We start from the raw sequence: 19,111 nt of genomic DNA, 5'->3' as shown, positions 1-19,111 counted from the left end.
GAACCATAGTGAGGTGGGTCCTGGGGGAGCTCTCACAGTGACACCACTGTGCTGAGATGTGGGGCACAGGGACTTCAGTGGATAGGGGTGGTTCACAGGGAAATAGCTTCAGAATTGAGTCATAGCCACGAGGAGTGGAAGAAACCTGTACTTCGAGCTCATTTCTTGCAGTAAGCCTTCTTCCCACGCAGGTTTGGTGGCATGCAGGCCCTGCACCTTCCCACTGCCGAGCACATGGCCCCCGTGCTGCCCATGTGTGGCCTTTGCCACCATTTGTATGGAGCTTTCTGGAGCAGGAGCTTTGCCTTCTGAGTTTTCAGAGTGGTGTGCACTTGCAGTGGTAGAGATGTTCTTTGTGCAGAGCAAAGAGACACAAACATGGTGGCACACTGAATTCTTTGTTCACTCTCAGTGCAAGCCCAGGACAGGGGCTGGCAGCGTGGAGCTGAGCTGCAGTGCCTGCCTTGAGCAGCTCTCCTCCACGTAGCACTGTAGCACTCCGCGTTCTGTCTGCCAGGAGACATTTATTCCCGCTGGTTTTAAAGTACACTGACATTCAACCCAGCACAGGTGGAGCTGAGCTCCTCCAGGGCGATGGAGGGAGGGTTATCCCCTCCCTGCAGCTCCTTCACAAGCTCGTGGAACTGGGAAAGTACCCCCAGGCGTGAACGAAACTCTTTGACGTCACGAGCGCCCATTAAGAGTTTATGGGCCGAGAAGCGGAGCAAAGGGAACCTCGAGGAGGGCTGACCGCAGTCCGGTGTTCCGGTGTCTCCTCCTGTCCCGCTGCTGCGGGTGTCCCACGGTGCACGCAGGACGTGGGAGGTGCCCGGGGCCGCCTCTCTGCAGAACCTTAAATCCCGGCGCTGCGCCGGGCGGGCAGGGTGCTGGCAGCATGAGGGCGGGCGGTTGGCTCCTGCTCGGGCTGCTGGCCCTCGGCGCCCCGCTGCACGCCGCGCCCGCTGCAGGTGAGCACGGCCCCACGGCCAGGGCGGCGCTGCGAGGTCGGTGAGGCGCGCTGTGCGGATGGCTCTGCTTTGCTCTTTGTGTCTGAGCACTTTGTGTGTTCAGACCTCCTAAGCTTCGGGTTCTACACAACGCTAAATATCATGCAAGTTCGGTTCAGAGCCCACCGGCTGCAGACGCTTCTCTTGCTTTCTGTTACTTCCTTCTGACGCTGCTTTTCTGGCGCTGTTGGCTGGGACCGGGGCTCCCTATACCCGGAGTGCTGGAGGATGCAGCCCGGCTCTGCTCAGATGGGGCTGGTGCCAGGGGGGTTCTTTGCCTGGAGGCTGAACCCTGCTGAGGACAGAGCCCGCACTGGCACCGGCACGCAGCCGCAGTGCTGGGGAGGTACTTCCTTCACCCCGACCTGTGCCATGGACTATATGCACGTTCCAGCCATGCTCCCAGCAACCCCTCCGAGGCTTTCAACCTGCGAGTGCATTTGCAAGAGGGGAAATTCCCATGAAAGAATCATTTTTCCTCCTTACTTTTCTTTTTCCCTCAAGAAAAATGGCCAACTTTCAAAGAAATGGAAATCACATTTCTTTCTGTACGAGCAGCAAGCTGATTTTAGAGCAGTGTTTAAAATTCTGCCCGTCTCCTCTTCCAGAGCACTCAACTTGCAGCTCACTACAAGTTGGGCTGTTTGATGTTTAAGCTCAGACTAGCAGGCAGTAACTGCTCAGTGTCAGCCAGACGTGCTGCTGCTCTGCAAAGAGGCGCTGGGGCCGCTGCACTGCAATGAAAATGTGTCTGCAGAAATACCTTCATCATCTCCTAAGTGCTCTCCTTTAGAAACTTGAATTTCTTTAGGTCTCGGATAAGTAGTGACTTGAAGCCTTTCGGCTTGCCAGCTGTCAGTGGCTGTGATGCCTTCCTTCCTAACGTTTTGGTCCAATTCCATTTTAGAGAGGAGCTGTGAGGCAGGCAATGTATGTCAGCAGTGTGCTGTGCTATTTCTGTGTGTTTTCTTGCTATTGCTTAACAAAAAACCGTGTGCCCTTGCTTCACAACTATGCTCAGCGCCTTATTTATGCCCTGGTTAAATAATACGCAGCATCTTCATTTCATTTTGCTAAGAACTTGCTGCCGTCGGTGTTTCATCTTTCTCCATTTCCTCCATCAGGAAGGTGTAGCCCAGGGCTGCACGGAGCAGCAACCATCCTCCCCGTGACCCAGCCGCCAGTGGCGGTGCCAGCAGACACCCGGTGCTGGCAGCAGGACGGCACCCAGAGCCCATCTGTGCAGCAGCAGCCGGGGGCAGAGCAGGGCAGTGCAGAGCAGCACCTGCATGAGGAGCGGCCGGCGGTGAGACCTGAGCCTGAGAGTGGAGAAGGGAGCAGGGAGAAGCCAACAGCGGGCAGCACACCTGCAGCGAGGGAAAAGCAAGAGATCACAAAGAAACCCAGCGTGGGGAAGAAGCCAGGGTGTGAGGGGAAGGGTGGGGCGGGGGAAAAGCCAAAGATAACTCCAGGAGCAATGGCAAAACCGGGGAGTGGGGGTGGGGGGAAATTGGAGAGTGGAGGGAAAACTGAGAGTGGGAAAAAGCCAGGGACTGGGGGAAAGCCAGAGGGTGGAGAGAAACCTGTGCTGGGGGAGAAGCCAGAGGTGGGGGGAAAACCGGAGGCTGGGGGGAAGCAGGAGAGTGGGGAGAAACCTGAGTCGGGAGAGAAACCGAAATCCGAGCATGGAGACGGTGAGAAGGGTGATGACAGTGATGGCGACGATGATGACGATGACAGTGATGACGATGTTGATGAGAAAAAAGGGGATGAGGATGATGAGGACGATGACCATGATTATTACTATGGCTACAATGATGACGAGGGCTATGATGATGACAACAATGGTGATGGTAACGATGGCAGTGATGACTATGGTGGAAATGATGAGAATGACTATGGAGATGACGGTGGATACGGTGACAGTGATGACTGAAGATTACAGTGGTGAAGATGGCAGCGATGCTGGCAGCAGTTGCCACAGTGATGCTCGGTGATCAGCACTGCAGGGTGTGTGCAGGGCACAAGGTGTGAGGACAGCCCAGGGCAGGGGGGCACACGGAGCTGCCCCCAACCTCCCTTCACCTCATTCTGCCAGGGCCAGTCCTGAACACCAGCGCTGTTTTGGGCAGGACCTTCTATTTCCTAATAAATCCCACAATGGGCCACTTGTTCAACTCTACAAGCTGTCCCTTGTCACAGTGCCTGGCCTCTCCAAGCCATCTGGGAGCTTGCAATGGATGTACCATTCCCAGCTTCTTCCATAAACCCAGAGATGGCCCTGACGCATCACAGCCTGGGTGAGCAGCCTGGTGTGAGGGCTCCGGGCAGGACATGTGTGCTGGCCTCAGAACCAGCTGGCTGCCATGGCACTTTTCTCCCACAGGGGCTGGGGGTACAACCAGGGTTCACCAGGAGGCTGACACCGCAGGAATCAGCAGAGCTCATTGCAGATGGGCTTTAATAGTAAGAAAGAAGCACAGAGACCCCCATGCCCAGTTCTGAGCTGAGGGTGGAGGGGTGGATTTGGGGTGGGGGGTGATGGGTGCTCGCTCTGCAGTCGATGGATGAGTCCATGTCCGGCTGCCTGGCTATCTGACACGAGGCTGCACAAGTGGGGTCCTTGGTCCAGGTCCAAACAGAGGCTAGGTGAACCCTGGGGAGGGATAGGAGCACCCTAAGCCTTTGGCACACTGGGCCATCCCCGAGTTTGCTGGTCATGGTGCAAGGGTGTTCTCTGCTGTGGGGACACAGCATCCCAGGCCCTCCCCGTAGCCCCGTGCCATACTCACCTGCAGCCACCAGCCGGGCCCAGAGGCAGCAGAGCCCCAGCAGCAGCAGCAGCGACAGCACCCGCATGATGCAGGGATGGCAGTGTTGGGGCCACGTCGAGTACAGGCAGGGCTTTAAATCCTCCCCAGGACAGAGGCTGGTGCCAATGACTGTGTCCCTGCCACAGCTTCGTCCAAGCGTGACTCTCACATCCAGGACTGGTGCTGCTGGACACAGCAGGCAGGGAGCATAGAGGTAGGGGATAGGGGCTGGCTGCTTTGCTTTGGGCTCTGAGCAACCCCAAGAACTGAGCTGTGCCATGATGTGCTGCAGCACTCAACATGCCAGGGATGAGTAAGGGGCCAGGTGGGCAGCGGGGGCTGGGGACCCCACTTGGGGCTGGGCACTGCAGGGCAGGTGGAGGAGGCTCCTGGGCCAGGCGGTGTGGAGCAGCCCGTGGTGCCCTGGCAGCTCTCAGGGCATTGTTCTGCCACCAGGAACAATTGCTGGCTCCTGAGGGACGTCCTGTGACCGGACATGGTCCATAGCCTCGTTTTACCTGAGCCTGGCTCTGTGGCTGGGGGCTGAGCTCAGCTGGTGGCCACCAGCCCCCCACTCTGGGGTGCCGGCGGGTCCCAGTGCTGAGGATGGGGATTGGAAACGATGTGGGAAGCCAGGATGGGGGCCTGAGTGCCTGTCACACTGTGCTGGAGCTGCCTCTCACCTCCTACTCCATCCTCAGCCACAGCTCTGACTGTGCCTCAAGCCCTGCAGTGACAGCTCAGGTCCCGGCTCTTCCCACTGAAGCCCCCCAGCACTGCAGCCGTGCTGTCCCAGGAGCTGCTGCTCCACCATATGCAGGACACAAAGTGTGGGCATGGCAGTGCTGGGGCTTCCCCTGCAGCACCAGGTGCTGGCAGCAAGATTGCTGTGTCAGGCTGTGCAGGCAGGCTGCTGGCACGTGTGTGTGTGCGTGTGCGATGCCAGCTGGGCACGTGTGTGAGCGTGCAAGCCACGCTCTGTAAGCACATACACGCATGTGCACAGCCCGAGCTGCTTATGTGCTGTGTGCCCAATGAACCGTGCACACACGTGTGTGTGTGTGTGCTGTCTGAGCTGCCTGCATGCACAACTGCACGTTTGCTGTGGGAAGGGGAGCAGCTGGGTGCAATGACATCGCTCCTCGCCCCTGCCCAGTGTGGGCTATGGGGACAGACCCTCCCCACTTGTGTCCTCCCCAGGGAGAGTCGGTGCTGATGGGTTCAGTGCGGGGCCAGCAGGCGTTGCTGCACTGCGGCACCCACTCTGCCCTTGGCTCTGCCCTGCCATGCCCAGGGTGGCACAGCCCTGTGGCCCGGTTCCTGCCGCCCTGGGAGGTGCCACATTCCTGGGTGCTTTCTGAGCTGGCCCGATCGCTATTTCTGCTAAGGTGGAGGTCTGCCCAGCACTGCTGTGAGTCAGGCCGAGTGTCCCCAGGGCAGGGCAGGATGGGGCTGTCCGTGCAGCTCTGCAGCTCTGGGCATTCCCCTGTGTGGTTCCCAACTTCTCCCTGCCCGGAGCCCCCCGGTGCTGTGAGCCCCATCGTCCCCCATTCGGCCCACTGGACAGAGGGGGCCATTCTGGAATATGATGTCGGTGGTTGTAATGACTGCCTGGGTAGGTGAGGTACTGCAGAGAGATAGTGGTAGAAAATTGTAGCCCTGTGGATTTTGGCTCTGTGGCCCTGCCCTCCTGCTGGGTGCTGGGCTGGAAGGTCCTGTGCAACTGGGGGATTTCTCAGATAGCCCAGGATAGTGGGAGAGGCGTGGGCTGAGCTGTAGTGGTGGGGAGGTGGGGGCCATCCCATCCCCAGCCTGTGCCACTTCTCTGGTATCCTGTGCCCAGACATTGCTGGGGGTCTCAGTCCTCTGAGATTTGGGGGAAAGCTGCAATGGGGCAGAGGCATGCAGGTGGCACCTCCCTCTGGACCTCACCTGGGTCCAACTTTCCTGCCTCTCCCCGCAGAGCTTTCCTCTTCCTTGACTTCCCCATGGGACAGTAATTACAACAGTAATTAGGAAGACAATTATTCCTGCTGAATGGGAAGAACTTAATCTGCTTCTCTCTGCCTCTGCTGGTTTCACCTCACGCACACCCACGTGCACCAGGTGCTGCTGGGTGCTGGGGTGTGTGCACTGCCCCAGGTCTGTCCTGTTGGTGTCTGCGCCAGGGTTGCAAGGAGCTGCAAGCAGGTGGGGGGCAGTGTCCCCATCCCAATTCCATCCCAATTTCCACCCCCTTCCCCATTCCCATTCCCATTCCCATTCCCACTCCTCTTCCCATCCCATCCCATCCCATCCCATCCCATCCCATCCCATCCCATCCCATCCCATCCCCATCCCCATCCCCATCCCCTCCCCATCCCCATCCCCATCCCATCCCATCCCATCCCATCCCATCCCATCCCATCCCATCCCATCCCATCCCATCCCATCCCCATCCCCATCCCCATCCCCTCCCCATCCCCATCCCCATCCCATCCCATCCCATCCCATCCCATCCCCATCCCCATCCCCATCCCCATCCCCTCCCCTCCCCTCCCCTCCCCTCCCCTCCCCTCCCCTCCCCTCCCCTCCCCTCCCCTCCCCTCCCCTCCCCTCCCCTCCCCTCCCCTCCCCTCCCCTCCCCTCCCCTCCCCTCCCCTCCCCTCCCCTCCCCTCCCCTCCCCTCCCCTCCCCTCCCCATCCCCACCGTGCTGCTGGGCACCCTGAGGGCTGCACTAGGGCATCCTTCCCGTCCTACCAGTCCCCCCGGCTTTAGGGCTGTGGCCGAGATGTCGCCGAGGAAGCCGGGCCCGCTGGGTGCGGCTCGTTACCCGCACGGCAGGAATTAGCAGTGCTGCGGCGCCAGCCCCATACCGTCCGCCCTGCCGACGCACCTTAAATCCCAGCCCACCACACCCGGGGCGCAGAGCCGGCAGCCGTGGGCACCATGGAGCAGCAAGCCTGTCTCCTCCTCCTCCTCCTCCTCTTGCTCCCCATTTCTGCACGGTCAGTCCCGGCCCCACACGTGCCTGGAAGAGAGGAGCAGATGGGGACAGGTGAGTGTGTGGGGGCACTTCCTGAGGAGGGGATGCTCAGGGAGCCCAATTGGTGCAAGCAGCCGTGGGGCTGTGGGGGTGGGGGCTGTGAGGTCTGACCTATGAGGCTGCTCAGCCCTGGTCACTGTGTCCCTCAGCAAAGCCCGGGTATTGTCACCACATCTCGGAGGTGGAGAGCCCTCTGGACCAGGACTGCAGCTCGTGCCACAAGAACGCCTCCTGCTCCCACTGTGCTGGCGACTCCGACTGTCCTGGTGCCACCAAGTGCTGCCCCGGCAAGTGCGGCCACACGTGCCAGCAACCGGTGCTCGGTGAGGGCCAGCAGTGTGTGGGGGTCTCGGTGAAGGGGGGGGTGAGCTTGGAGCAGTGGGAGGGGGCTCACAGATGCCATCCCTGAGCTCTGCCTGCGCCAGGGGTGAGGGATGTGGTTTCCTGGGGAGGTGGATGCAGACCTGGCTCCGGGCAGGGAGGGGTTCGGTGCCACGGGGACCCGGAGCGCTCTCCCCTTGAGCCTTGTCCTCGGCTCACTTCAGCCCTTGGGACTGCCCAGACTTCTGCTACCTGCCCTCGGTCTGCGGGAACTGCAAGGCGCTCTTCATCCGCTTCTTCTACAACGCGTCCAGCCAGCAGTGCGAGGAGTTCATTTACGGCGGCTGCGGTGGGAACAGGAACAACTTTGAGACCGAGCGGGAGTGCTCCCAGGCCTGCTCCCACCTGCGCTCCCAGCCACGCCAGCGGGGCTCCCCCCGGCCCCTGCCCCGTGGGGAGACGCTCCCCGCAGCCCTGCTCCCAGCCCCACACCTCTCAGCTCCGGGTGCCCAGTAACACCTCCCCGCCGTGCACAACCCCAGCCTGGGCAGATATCCCTGTCCCCATGGCTGGGTGGTGGTGGTGGTCATGGTGGCCGTGCTGGGGCCGTGGCTTGCCTGGGAAGCATGGCACAGGGCTGAGGTGCCAGCAACAACCCGGCTGCCCCTCTGTGCTGTGCCCTGCCTGGAGGAGCCCAGCCCTGCCAGGAGCCGTGCTGCTGTCAATACAAGGACGGGTCATTGAGCAGGTCTGGCTCCTGTCCTTCCTGCCCCAGGTCTCGGATCCAGCCATCCCAGCACAGCTCCTGCTTACATCTAAATTGGTTTCCATTCCTGGTTCTGCCCTCAAGCTGCAGATGTGACCTGACCAGGTCCTAAGCGATGGCGAAACATCCCCACTTTGATGGGGTCCCAGAGCTACCCCCAGCCTCAGGGCTGTGCTCACCCTGCATTGCTGAACACCTGCAGCCCCACGCGTGCTGTGCAGACCCCCTGCTTGGTGCTGGTGAGGGGGACCCCAACCTGTGTCCTCCCTGGGCAATATGGGAGCTGGGCCCTGCAACACAGAGACTCAGAGGCAGCTGGAGATGGCTTGCACTCGCTTTATTGCCGTTGGTGGCGAGAAGGGGACAGTCCAGCTCGGGGCTGTCAATGTCCTGTGTCCCCAGATGAAGGAAGGCACCTTCCTGCCACAGAGCTGCTGTTCTCACATCACGCAGCGCCTGGAAGGGAAATGTGCTTTTAGGGAGGTCTGACTGATGGGGATGAGGAGCAGTGGCCAAGGTTGTGGACAAGTGCTGCTGGTTTAGCATGGCCAGGTCTGGTGAGAGATCCCTTCTGCTCCTCATCCCTTTGGGTGCCCTCACCCTAAGGTCAGTGTCTGTGCCAGGAGCTGAGCCTGGACCAGATGGACTGAGCCCCTTTCCAGAAGGCTCTGCCTCCCCTGAGGGCCTGAAGTTCCCTTGTGTCCCCTGGATCTGGTCCCATCCCTCAGTCTCCTCACCGCCAGGTATCTGCGTACAGACATGGCCACAGCCATTGCTGCAGCACTTCTGGCCCTGGGGACACTCCTTGTCAGAGCTGCACAGGTCCAAGCACGTCCCGCTGCCCCTGGGGATGGGGCACTCTCCTCCCTTCCTGCAAGGCAGAACGCTCTGTGGGGCACCCATCTGTGGGCACCCACCATGGAGTACCCTGCCATCAGGGGACAGGGCTGGACCATGGTTCTCACCTCTAGGCATGTCCATGCAGACATGGCCACAGCTGGTGCGGGTGCATCTCTGTCCTCGTGGGCACTGCGAGTCAGCATCACACTGCTCTGGGCACCGGCTGGCACCGTGCTGTGGCACAATGGCAACATCGTGCTCTGTGGCAGGAGAGGACACTCACCTGGTGCTGAGCTGGGGCTGGGCATGTTTGTTACTTGGGTAGAAAGAGGGGAAGGCACAGTGGACAAGGGGGTGAGTGGATACAGGGCCAGAGCAGGCACAGCCTTGGCAGCCCCAGCACAGAGCTCTGTTGTGAGGTCCCTATTGGTGCAGGACGGCCACGGTGCCGCTGTGGGCTCAGAGAACAGCAGACCCCATCTCTGTCCCTGCTGCTGGCTGACATCCCAGTTCAGGGGCTCACCTTTGAGAGAGGCAGGCATGCAGACATGGCCACAGCCATTGCTGCAGCACTTCTGGCCCCAGGGACACTCCTCATCCAAGCTGCACAGGTCCAAGCACGTCCCGGCATCCCTGGGGATGGGGCACACTCCCACTCTCCCTGCAAGGCAGAGCATGTGCTGCAGGACTCCACCTGTGGGCACTCATCCATGGGCACCCATTTATGGGACACCCACCCGTGGGCACCCTGTGGTTCCGGGCACTCAGATAGTGCTCACCCCCAGGGATGTCCACGCAGACATGGCTGCAGCCCATGTGGGTGCATCGCTGTCCCCTGGGGGCACTGTGCATCAGTCTCACACTCCTCTGCGCACTGTGTGGAGGCACCACCGCTGCTCTCTGCAGGCACAGCCACCTGCGGTCACCATCTGTCCCCAGAGAAGGTGGCTGCTTCCCTCTGCCCAGCTGCTCCCCACTACCTCTGGGTACAGCCACGCAGCCCCAAGTGCATCCTGTGTTGCAGCACTTCTCATCCCTCCTGCACACGCTGTCATCTAGGCACTGGTTCCTGCGTCGGCGCCGGGGGTCCCAGCAAGGCTCTGCCCGGGGGCACTGCCAGGGTGTTCTGTGAGAGGAGGGGCTGCGGCTGAGTGCGGGGGGTCCCCACACCGCCAGCACTGCTGCCACTGCTGCTTCTTGCCCATGGTGCAGCTGAGGCCCAACTGCCTGCCCTCACCTCTGGCTGGGCGGGAGCAGCGCATGGCGCAGCCAGAAAAGCAGCACTTCTCCTGCCTGGGGCAGTCCCGGTCGTGCAGGCAGTCATCCTCCTCCGTGCATGGCTCTGATGTCAGCTGCGGCCTCACCTTTGGGCACTGCCCAGGTTTGTCTGAGAAAAGGGAGAGAAGGGGTAGCAGGGCCACAGGCTCGCCCGCAGGGACTGAGCTGCAGGCATGGCAGTCTTGGCACCTTAGGGCCACTCTGGTAGCATCCTATGTGCCCTCTGTGCACCCGGCTGTGGCTGTGCCTTCCACAAGCTGCAAGAGGCTGGCACAGCCCGGCTGTGTGAGGCACTGCAGGCACAGCCCCATCCTGCCCCCTCACCTGGCTCTGGGGCCATGCAGACGTGGCCGCATCGACTGCTGCAGCACTTCTCATCTCCTGGGCACTGCCCGTCTCCTGCACAGGGGTCCTGGCACTGGGATCCCGCTGCCTGCTCGCTCAGGGGGCAGATCCTGGTTTCTCTGGAAGGCAGGAGATGTGCAGCTGGGGATGGCTGGGCATCACCACAGATGCCCTGGGGGGGCTGTTCAGTGGCTCCAACCTTGGGCCGGGCGCAGGCACACGTAGTCACAGCCCCGCAGGCAACACTTCTCCTCACCGGGGCAGTCGGAGTCACGCCGGCACCACTCTGCAGTCGTAGCTGGGGAACAGCCCAGCACTGGCCGGGCAGAATCCATCCTTCCCTGCTGGTCACGGTGTGGGGTGAAGTGGGTCCCACTGCAGTGCAGCAGCCCCATGGGGACACAGCCCAGCACACATGGGCAGGGTGCATTGCCTGATCCATCACTGCATCCCTTCATGTTGGGGCCCCCTATCCTGCAAGGTGATCCCCCATCCATCATCCCCTTGCTCCCAGCTGCACTCGCTGCGCCCAGGCTGGCAGCTCTGCTGTTGGTGTGGCTCCAGGTGGCAGGGGCAGGGCTGGCAGAGCTGAACTGCAGAGCAGAGCTTGGATGGTGGGGTCACTGGGTTGGAGGTGAGAGTGGGATGGACCAACTGCAGGGTGTCTTCAGTGTCCCCCACCACATCCCTGCTGCTGTGTGCGCTGCTCCCAACCCAGCCCCTCTCTGCCTGTGGTGGGTGCTGTGGGCACCCCTTGTCCCCAGGCCGTGGCCCCGCCTGTAATCCACGTCCCACCCCGTCCCACCCCGTCTCACGGGCTGGCGCTGCAGGCAGGCACTGGAGGCCGCAGCTGCTGTTGCAGCACTTCAGCGCGTTGGGGCAGTCGCTGTCACCATCGCACTCCTCCCGGCACGGCCCCTCCAGCTCCGGCGGCACCACGGGACACTCCCCGGTTTTGGGTTTCTCTAGTGGAGCAGAGCAATCAGAAGCAGCCCTGAGCACCGCTGGAGACCGGGGGACATCGCATTGCCCCCGACACCCGGAGCTCGTGCCCTCACCGTGGCTCAGGCACGCCCGGCGGCACGCTGCCCGCGTCCCGAAGCGGTTGGCGTTGCCCCGCAGCCGCTGTAGGGGAACGTCTCGCAGCGCCCGGAGGTGACATTGTAGAAGAAGCTCAGCTCGTGGCCGCCGCAGGGTCCCGGCATGGCGGGGAGATGGCAGATGTCTGCAGCACAGCCCTGAGCGCCCCGCGGAGCCGTGGCTGTCCCCGTGCACGTGGCTCCAGTGGCACACGGAGGCCTTACCCTGCGCCGGCTCCACGCAGGCTGCGCCGCAGCCCAGCGGGCAGCACTTCTGGCTGCCCAGGCAGTCTTTGTCCTCCTGACACCGAAAGGAGCAGGGGTAAAAGAGCCCCTCTGGGGCCGCAGCGGGGCAGGCACCGGGCTTCTCTGCAACACCGAGTGGCATGGCTGGGGGTGAGGTGCGCCCCGAGGGCACCAGTGGCAGCACCGGTAAATCTGCCCTTGTGGCCCTCCTGGTCACATCCCACAGCTCCCCCCTGCTGTGTCTCGGACCTCCCACACCCCATCCCAGATGCCCTCACCTGCCCCATCCCAGCCTTGGGAGATGGGGGCACAAGTGGTGCTGGAGCTGCTCTGGGTAATGGGGACAGGACAAGGACAGGGATGGGGCTGGTGGACAAGGGGTGCTGGTGGTGGTGCTGAGGCTGGGCAGTGGTGCCATACCTTCTGCCGGGGGTGTGCAGCGGAGGCGGCACTCATGAGAACAGCACTTGAGCCAACCGGGACACGCTGAGTCATTGGTGCAGAGAGGGGGCTCCTGGTGGAGGCAGCGTGTGAAGTCCCGGGACACAGACCTGGTTTTTGCAGCTCTCCTGTAGCGGGATGTGGAGTCAGGGCAGCACCCAGCATCGCCCTGCCTGTGGAGGGGATGGCTGCAGCCTCTGCAACCCACTGCCCCACTGCAACCCCTCCCTGCCACGTGCACCCCAATGCTACGTGCACCCCTGCCCTACGGCCTCTCCCTCCCGGTGCAGCCCCCTGGCATGAAGCTCATCCTCTTTGCATCACCCTGGTGCGTGTTCTCAGCCTGGCTGAGGCTCCAGTCCATCTCTCCAGGAGGAGGGAGGTCACTGCTGCCATTCCCCAACGGTGTCACACAGATGAAGCCGCAGGCAGTGAAGCAGCACTTCTGGTCCTGCAGGCACCCTCTGTCGTCATCACAGGCGTTGGGACACGGCATGCGCTGGGGCTGAGATGAGGGTTGGGGGCAAACGCCAGCGTGGGCTGGGAGTGGGAACATCTGAGTGGGGAGCTCGGGGCACTGCGCTCTCCCTGCAGCTGGGAACCCCCCTGGCCCACAGCTGAGGCTGCTGTTCCTGTGCTGAGCCGAGGGATGCCATGGGAGCACCCCTTCTGCAAACACCCCTCGTCAGAGCTCTTGGCAGCGCTGTGCTGTTTGAGTTGCAAACAGAGACACTGCTGGGAAGGTTTTACTGCAAACAGCAGCTGTTCCACTCAAACAAAGGAAAGTTCCATCGCTGCGGAGGGCGCAGTAGTGCAGAGCCGGGCAGCTCTGGTGCAGCTTTGTCCCACGCAGGGTGGGATGGGCACTCGAAGGTGTGTGCCCACTGTGCTACCCATTGGGTCACGGGGTTGGACCAGAGGATCACAGAATCACAGAATTGTAGGGTTGGAAGGGAACTCCAGAGGTCATCGAGCCCAACCCGCTGTTAAAACAAGTTCCCTATAGGAGGTCACATTGATAGATTGTCCAGACAGGTCTTGGATATCTTAGATATCTCCAGAGAAGGAGAATCCAGCACTTCTCTGGGCAGCACCCATCTGGATGGATCTGCATGAGTCAGGTGCTACATGCAGGGCTGAGGAAGGGAGGTATGGTCTGAGGAGGAAACTGATCCAGGGCTGCAAGGGAGTGGCTGAGAGCAGCTGTCAGCCCTGAGACCCCACAGCAGCACTGTGTGCACATCACCAACTGCTGCCCTGCACAGCCCCGCGCAGCCCCTGGCCCTACCCAGCATCCTGGTGCTGGGCCCTGGTGAGAGCAGCAGAGGATAGCAATGTCCCAGCTCAGAAGTGCCAGCACCCGAGGGATCCCGGGGCAGGAGATGCACACAGGGTGCTCCTGGACAGAGCTGGCTCAGACCCCCTGCCCGTACTCACCATCTTCCTCCCCCAGTGCAGTGCTCTGCTCCGTCCCGAGGAGCAGCCCCAGGAGGAGGCAAAGTCCCAGGCACATGGTGCTGCGGGGATGCTGCGTGCCCACAGCTGAGGCAGTACTGGGGTTTAAAGTCTCCGGCGGAGCTGCCAGGGTGCTGCAGCACAAGTGGTGGGGAGCGGGCAGAGAACAGGAGGAGGGATCGTTCCCAGAACCGCAGGCGCCCTGCCAGCGGCTGCTTATCTCCGACCTCACTGCGCTTTTGGGTCAGGATGACCCATGGGGAATGAGGCAGGGACAGGGACAGGGCAGCAAAGGTCACACAGGCACCATCCCTGCAGTACTGCACAGCTGAGCCTGGACAGCCCCCAGGATGGAGCACAGTAACGGGTTCAATCAGGATAGGAAGGAGTGGAGCTGCATGGCTCCCAGCACGAAGGCGCTGCTCCTCTCCCTGTCCCCAGGGTGTGCTCATCTGCCCTGACTGTGCTTCCAACCTGAGTTTCACACTTTGAGATGCAAATAAACCTTTTCTTGGTGCAAGGAATCTGAGTCAACAGGTTTCTGGCACTCCTGTTGGGACAGCAGCAGTGTTTCCCAGGACCCTGACAGTGTGGTGGTGGTGCCTGGGGGGCACAGCATGGAAACGGGGCCTCCTCTCCCTGCCCGGGGCTGCCTGCAGCCACGTGTCCACCCACAGTGCCTGCACCATGGAAAACCCCCAGCACACCGCAGGCAACAGAAAGCACTCACTGCAGCCCAGCTGCCACATGCTGGTTTATTCTGGGTCCACGTTTCCAGGTAGACTGGGGGTGTCCATGCCATGCACAGGCTGGCTCGTGCAGGGGGTTGCCTTTGTCTGCAGCACAGCTGTGGAGGTGGCAGAGACTTCAGCCAAGTCAACATTGCTTATCGCCCCAGCCAGAGATGCTGCCAGAGGGATGAGAGCAGTGGGGCAGTGGGTGCTGCAATGGCAGTGGGGTGGAATGGCCCTAAAATAGCAACTCCCAGAGCCACCCCCACAGCCAGGGCTAGGCTGTGCCTGGAAGAGATGGATGTGGTGGTCAGAGCAGGGCGAGTGCTCCATCCTGTGCCGTCCCTTGCAGGCAGGGTGTGGGGTTCATCTTACCCTGCAGTGGGGGAACGCATGTGCGACCGCAGTTCTGCAGGCAGCACTTCTGGCTGGGTGGACAGTCCTTGTCCTCCAGGCATAGGATGAGGCACTCACCAGCCCTGGTGGTTGTGGCAGGACAGAGCCCCGGGCGCACTGTGCACGTGCAGAGAGAGGGAATGGTGTGGTGAGCCCCTGGCCTTGGATGCTGCCACCTCCCCAAGCCCCATCGGCCCCCGAAGGGGCACAGTGCTCCAGGGCAAAGGGCACTGGCCCTGTGGGGAGGATACTCAGCCAGGGAGGGGATGGGGAACGTGGCACGGTCTCTGCCCCATGGCTCAAAGCTTTTACCTTCGGTGGGCAGTTTGCAGACGTGGCCGCAGCCAGTGGTGCAGCACTTTTTGGCCCCAGGACAGTCAGCATCGCTGTCACACGATCCAGGCAGGGGCCCAGGGAGCCTCGCAGCACCACGGGGGCACGCGCCGGACTTCGCTGCAAGAGAGCAGCCCTGAGCATCACAGCCCTGAGCATCACAGCCCTGAGCATCACAGCCCTGAGCATCACAGCCCCACTGTGCCCATGGGAGCTTGGCTGCATTGGGAACTTGTGCCTTGTGCATGGCTTAGGGTTGCAGCGTGCCCCTGCCCCAGCTCCACTCTGGCCTCCATCCTGCCCCCATCCTGCGCCTGTGGCATGCATGGGGAGTGCACAGGTGTGCATGGGGTGTGCACACCCATGGAGGATGCACGCCCGGAGAGGAGTGGGGATGGGGGCAGCAGGTACCTGTGTACGGGGTAGTGCAGGTCAGCCCGCAGCCAGAGAAACAGCACTTCTGGTCCCCGGGGCAGTCCCTGTCATCGGTGCACAGGTTGGGGCAGGCAGCATCACGCCGGGCTCGCTTCCGTGGGGCAAAGGCCAGATTTGGCTGGAGAGGACAGGGGGCTCAGGGTGCAGCTCAGAGCCAGCCTGCCCCTGCAGCAGTGATGCACTGCTGTCACAGTGACGAAATTGCCAACCCGTGCTCTGCCCTACTGCACCTCTAGCCCAGCACAAGCACAGCCCCCCGGCTCGGGCAACCTTACCTGGCTCAACTCTCATGCAGCGGGCGCAGCACCTCTCCCCATGGCCACACGCAGTCTCATTGCAGCAGCTCGTCCCACAGCTCACCCCCACAGGGCTGCCCAGGCTCTCTGTGACGGAAGCAGTGCTGTGTGCTGGGGAGCACGGCTCACCCCCCGGCACCCATCCCCTGTCCAGCACCAGCAGCTCCACAGCTCCCCGTACCTGCAGTAGGGAGCATGCAGGCACGCACATCCCGGAGAAGGCAGCACTTCTCAGCGCCGGGGCAGCTGTGGTCAGACAAGCAGTACCTCCTGGTGGGCGCGTGGGGCTGCTCCCCACTGCCGGGCACACGCCTGCTTTGCTGGGGGCAGGGAGGGCGGCTGGTGGCCGCTGGCCCCTGTGTGCTCGGCGTGGTGGGGGCTGGCAGCGGGGCCATCGCCGCGATCCCCACGGTGCTGCTGGGCTGGGGCAGGCGGCAGAGGCAGGGCCAGGAGCAGCAGCGCGAGGGCACAGGTGCTGGGCATCGTGCTGTTGGGGCTGCTGTGGCACTGCGACTGCCAGTCGGTATTTAAGTCTGCTGGGGGCACCAGCCCATGGCAGCGCGTGTTTCCAGGGCTGTGGGAGCACTGAGCATGAACAATTTGTTTCGAGGGAGACTCCCAGAGCAGTGCTGGGCTCTCAGCCGTGGCTGGCGCATCCCCTGCAGCATTCCCTTTCCAGGTCACCAGTGACCCGCAAACAGCCAGGCCAGGGGATGTGGGAGGTGCTCCCCAACCCTGCTCCCTGCGCTCCCAATGTGGGCACCTGGGAGAGCCTGGTGAGCCTGTGCATCCCATCACTGCTTCCCAAAGGCCCACCCCATTCTGCCCGGGAATCATCAACATCACCTCCTAGCATGCATGGAGTGGAAGCGATGCTGCAGAGCCTTGGTGGGATGTGAGTGGGGACACATCCATGCTGCAGGCACCAAGCTGTATGGGGCAGGCTTGCAGGGTGGTTGTGTGTGCTGGCTCAGCTGTGCTCTATGTAATCCCCCAGCAGTGCTTCAGAGGTCCAAGGGACCGTTTGCTCTGGCCCTTGGGGTTCCTCAGCTCACGTTACCTCTGGGAGCTGTGGGGCTCCTGGGAAGAGTGGAAGAGCAGCAAGAGCAAGGGCTGGGTCCGAGCAGGGTGGGCAGGGATGGGGCAGGGACATGCAGGCTTCGTTGCCCATGGCTCCCTCAAGCAGCTGCCATGGGCGCTGTGCTGCTGGTGAGCTGGGAGTGTGTAGTGCAGGGGTGCTTGGAGAAATGCTCTGCCATTGCACGCAGCAGCAGCAGCATTGTTGTCCCTCTAGGCCATCACAGAACTCAGCTCCATGGACGCAGCTGCAACTGCATATCAGGCCCCAGTTGGAGCACATCCCTTAACTGGCTGAGGAGCAAATGTCAGAGCAGCTGAGACTGTGGGACAGCACTGAGCAGGAGCATGGGCTGGGGAGCCTTGGGGAAATGGGGCCTGGGATCAGCACTGCAGGAATGGTGCTGGCTTGGGGTGGGCATTTGTCTGGTGTAGACCCTTCTAGACACTGCCTGCTCCAGCAGCCATTTGGGTACACTGAGTGCACTGCAGAGTGCAGCTGGAAGCGCATCAGGATGGAGACGTGGCCAAAAACAGGGCAGGGAGTGGCTGCTTTATTGGCGAGAGTGCAGGGGGCTGTGGCACACCCCGAGCGGGGCCCTCGGATGGGAGTTGAGGCTGAAGGCTCCATGCTGGGGTCCCAGACAAGGCCGGGGCAGGAGGGCACCAGGGCCTGGCCATGCAGCGTCACATTGGGCAGCAGCTTCCCTACAGCTGGGATGAAGGAGGCTGCACCTGCAAAGGGAGCAGAGGGCTGTGAGCAGGATGGGGCAAGTGGGACAGGAGCCCGGGGCTGGGTGGGTGCTGACTGACCTCAGTACAGTGGAGTCACACAGGAGACCTTCCCGCAGCCATTCCTGCAGCACTTCAGGCTCCCAGAGCAGTTGGAGTCCATCTTGCACTGGTTAATGCAGAGCCCCAGCATGGGGATCCCTGGCTTCACGGACGGGCAGGTGCCAGGTTTCTCTGCAAGGCGAAGGACATGGCGTGAGACCCGCTGTCCCCAGCAAGGTGTGCAGGGCTGTGCTGCAGCTCCTGAAGCTGAGTGTGGTGAGCACCCTGCAGCAGAGCGGCTGTGGGGCCATGCCTGGTGCAGAGCTGGTGAGGGCACTGCTCGGAGACCCTTCTTGAGCTCATTGCTGGATGCAGGACAGTACTGGGGCTGATGCATTGTGCAGCTGGTACGTCCCAAAGAATGTGAAGTGCAGTGGGTGTGTGCTCTCTGCCCCTGGCAGCGATCTCAGCAGCACCAGGGATGCTCAGAGCCAACCGAGCTGCAGGCAGGAGGAAGAGGTGAGTGTGGCCAGCACCACCCAAGGCTGTGTGGGCAACTGCTCCATTGAAGCATAGCCCAATCCCGTGGGGCTCCGTGCAGAGCCCCATGACTGTGCTGCAGGCAGAACACAGAGGATGCCCAGGACCACACCGCTACCGAGCGCTGGGAGCCCCGGAGGCATTGGCTCATGGGAGCAAGACTTGCACCGACCCTGGGAGCGTTACCGTTGGGCTCCTGGCAGGCCTTGCCACAGGCCGCCGGGCAGCACTTGAGGGTGCTCTCGCAGTCGCCATCGGACTGGCACCCCATCGTGCAGTTCGCTTCTTCTGCTGCTGGCTCCGGGCACACGCCGGCTTTTACTGAAAGGCAAAGGCACACGGTGTGGGTGGGAGGGCTGTCTGGAGGCAGGCGGTGCTGTTCCCAGTCCCGGCGTGGGCTCAGGGATGCTGCAGAGCGCAGCCACGCTGCAGAACGTGTGCCTGGAGCCCATCCCCAGCAGGCCCCAGGCCAGGAGTGATGCCGGCTGCTGCCGCGGGGCCGTGCGCTCATACTCACTCGTGACATTCAGGACGGATGCTGGCAGCAGCTCTGCCCAGAGAACCAGGAGCCCCGCGAGGAGGAGCGCGCTGCTGGCCTTGGGCATGGTGCAGGGGAGCTGTGCGTGTGCGGGGCCACCCGGCTGGGCTTTAAGCTCCTCTCCAGGTGGGGCGGGAGGGGACTGCCTTCCGGGTGGCTCATAAGGAACTGGCTGGGCCAGGCTCCCCCTTCGTGCCATTGCACAATCCCCAAGTATCAGGTATCTGCTCGCTGCTGGCAGCTGACCAGGAAGTGGGAGCCTCGAGGAGCCCAGGCGTCTACACAGAAAACTTGCCCGGCAGGAACAGCAGCCAAGCACCGCGCGCTGCATCGCCATGCTCGGCATGCCGGGAGCCCCCAGCCCACAGCCCGTG

General features: G+C 62.2%; 1 protein-coding gene across 1 annotated transcript; it reads right to left on the bottom strand.

The window, feature by feature from the left end:
- Positions 1–17,699: 17,699 nt before the first annotated feature.
- Positions 17,700–18,804, bottom strand: WFDC3 (WAP four-disulfide core domain 3; the record flags this gene model as incomplete). The annotated part of the gene is made up of 3 exons (XM_079543259.1): positions 17,700–17,851; positions 18,386–18,520; positions 18,717–18,804. 3 exons carry the CDS (start codon positions 18,802–18,804, stop codon positions 17,700–17,702), a joined length of 375 nt encoding a protein of 124 aa, XP_079399385.1.
- Positions 18,805–19,111: the final 307 nt, after the last annotated feature.

This window comes from Tetrao urogallus, assembly GCF_951394365.1.
Source record: "Tetrao urogallus genome assembly, chromosome: 16".
NCBI classification, from domain to species: Eukaryota; Metazoa; Chordata; class Aves; order Galliformes; family Phasianidae; genus Tetrao; species Tetrao urogallus.
This window is presented reverse-complemented; position numbering and strand designations above follow the sequence as displayed.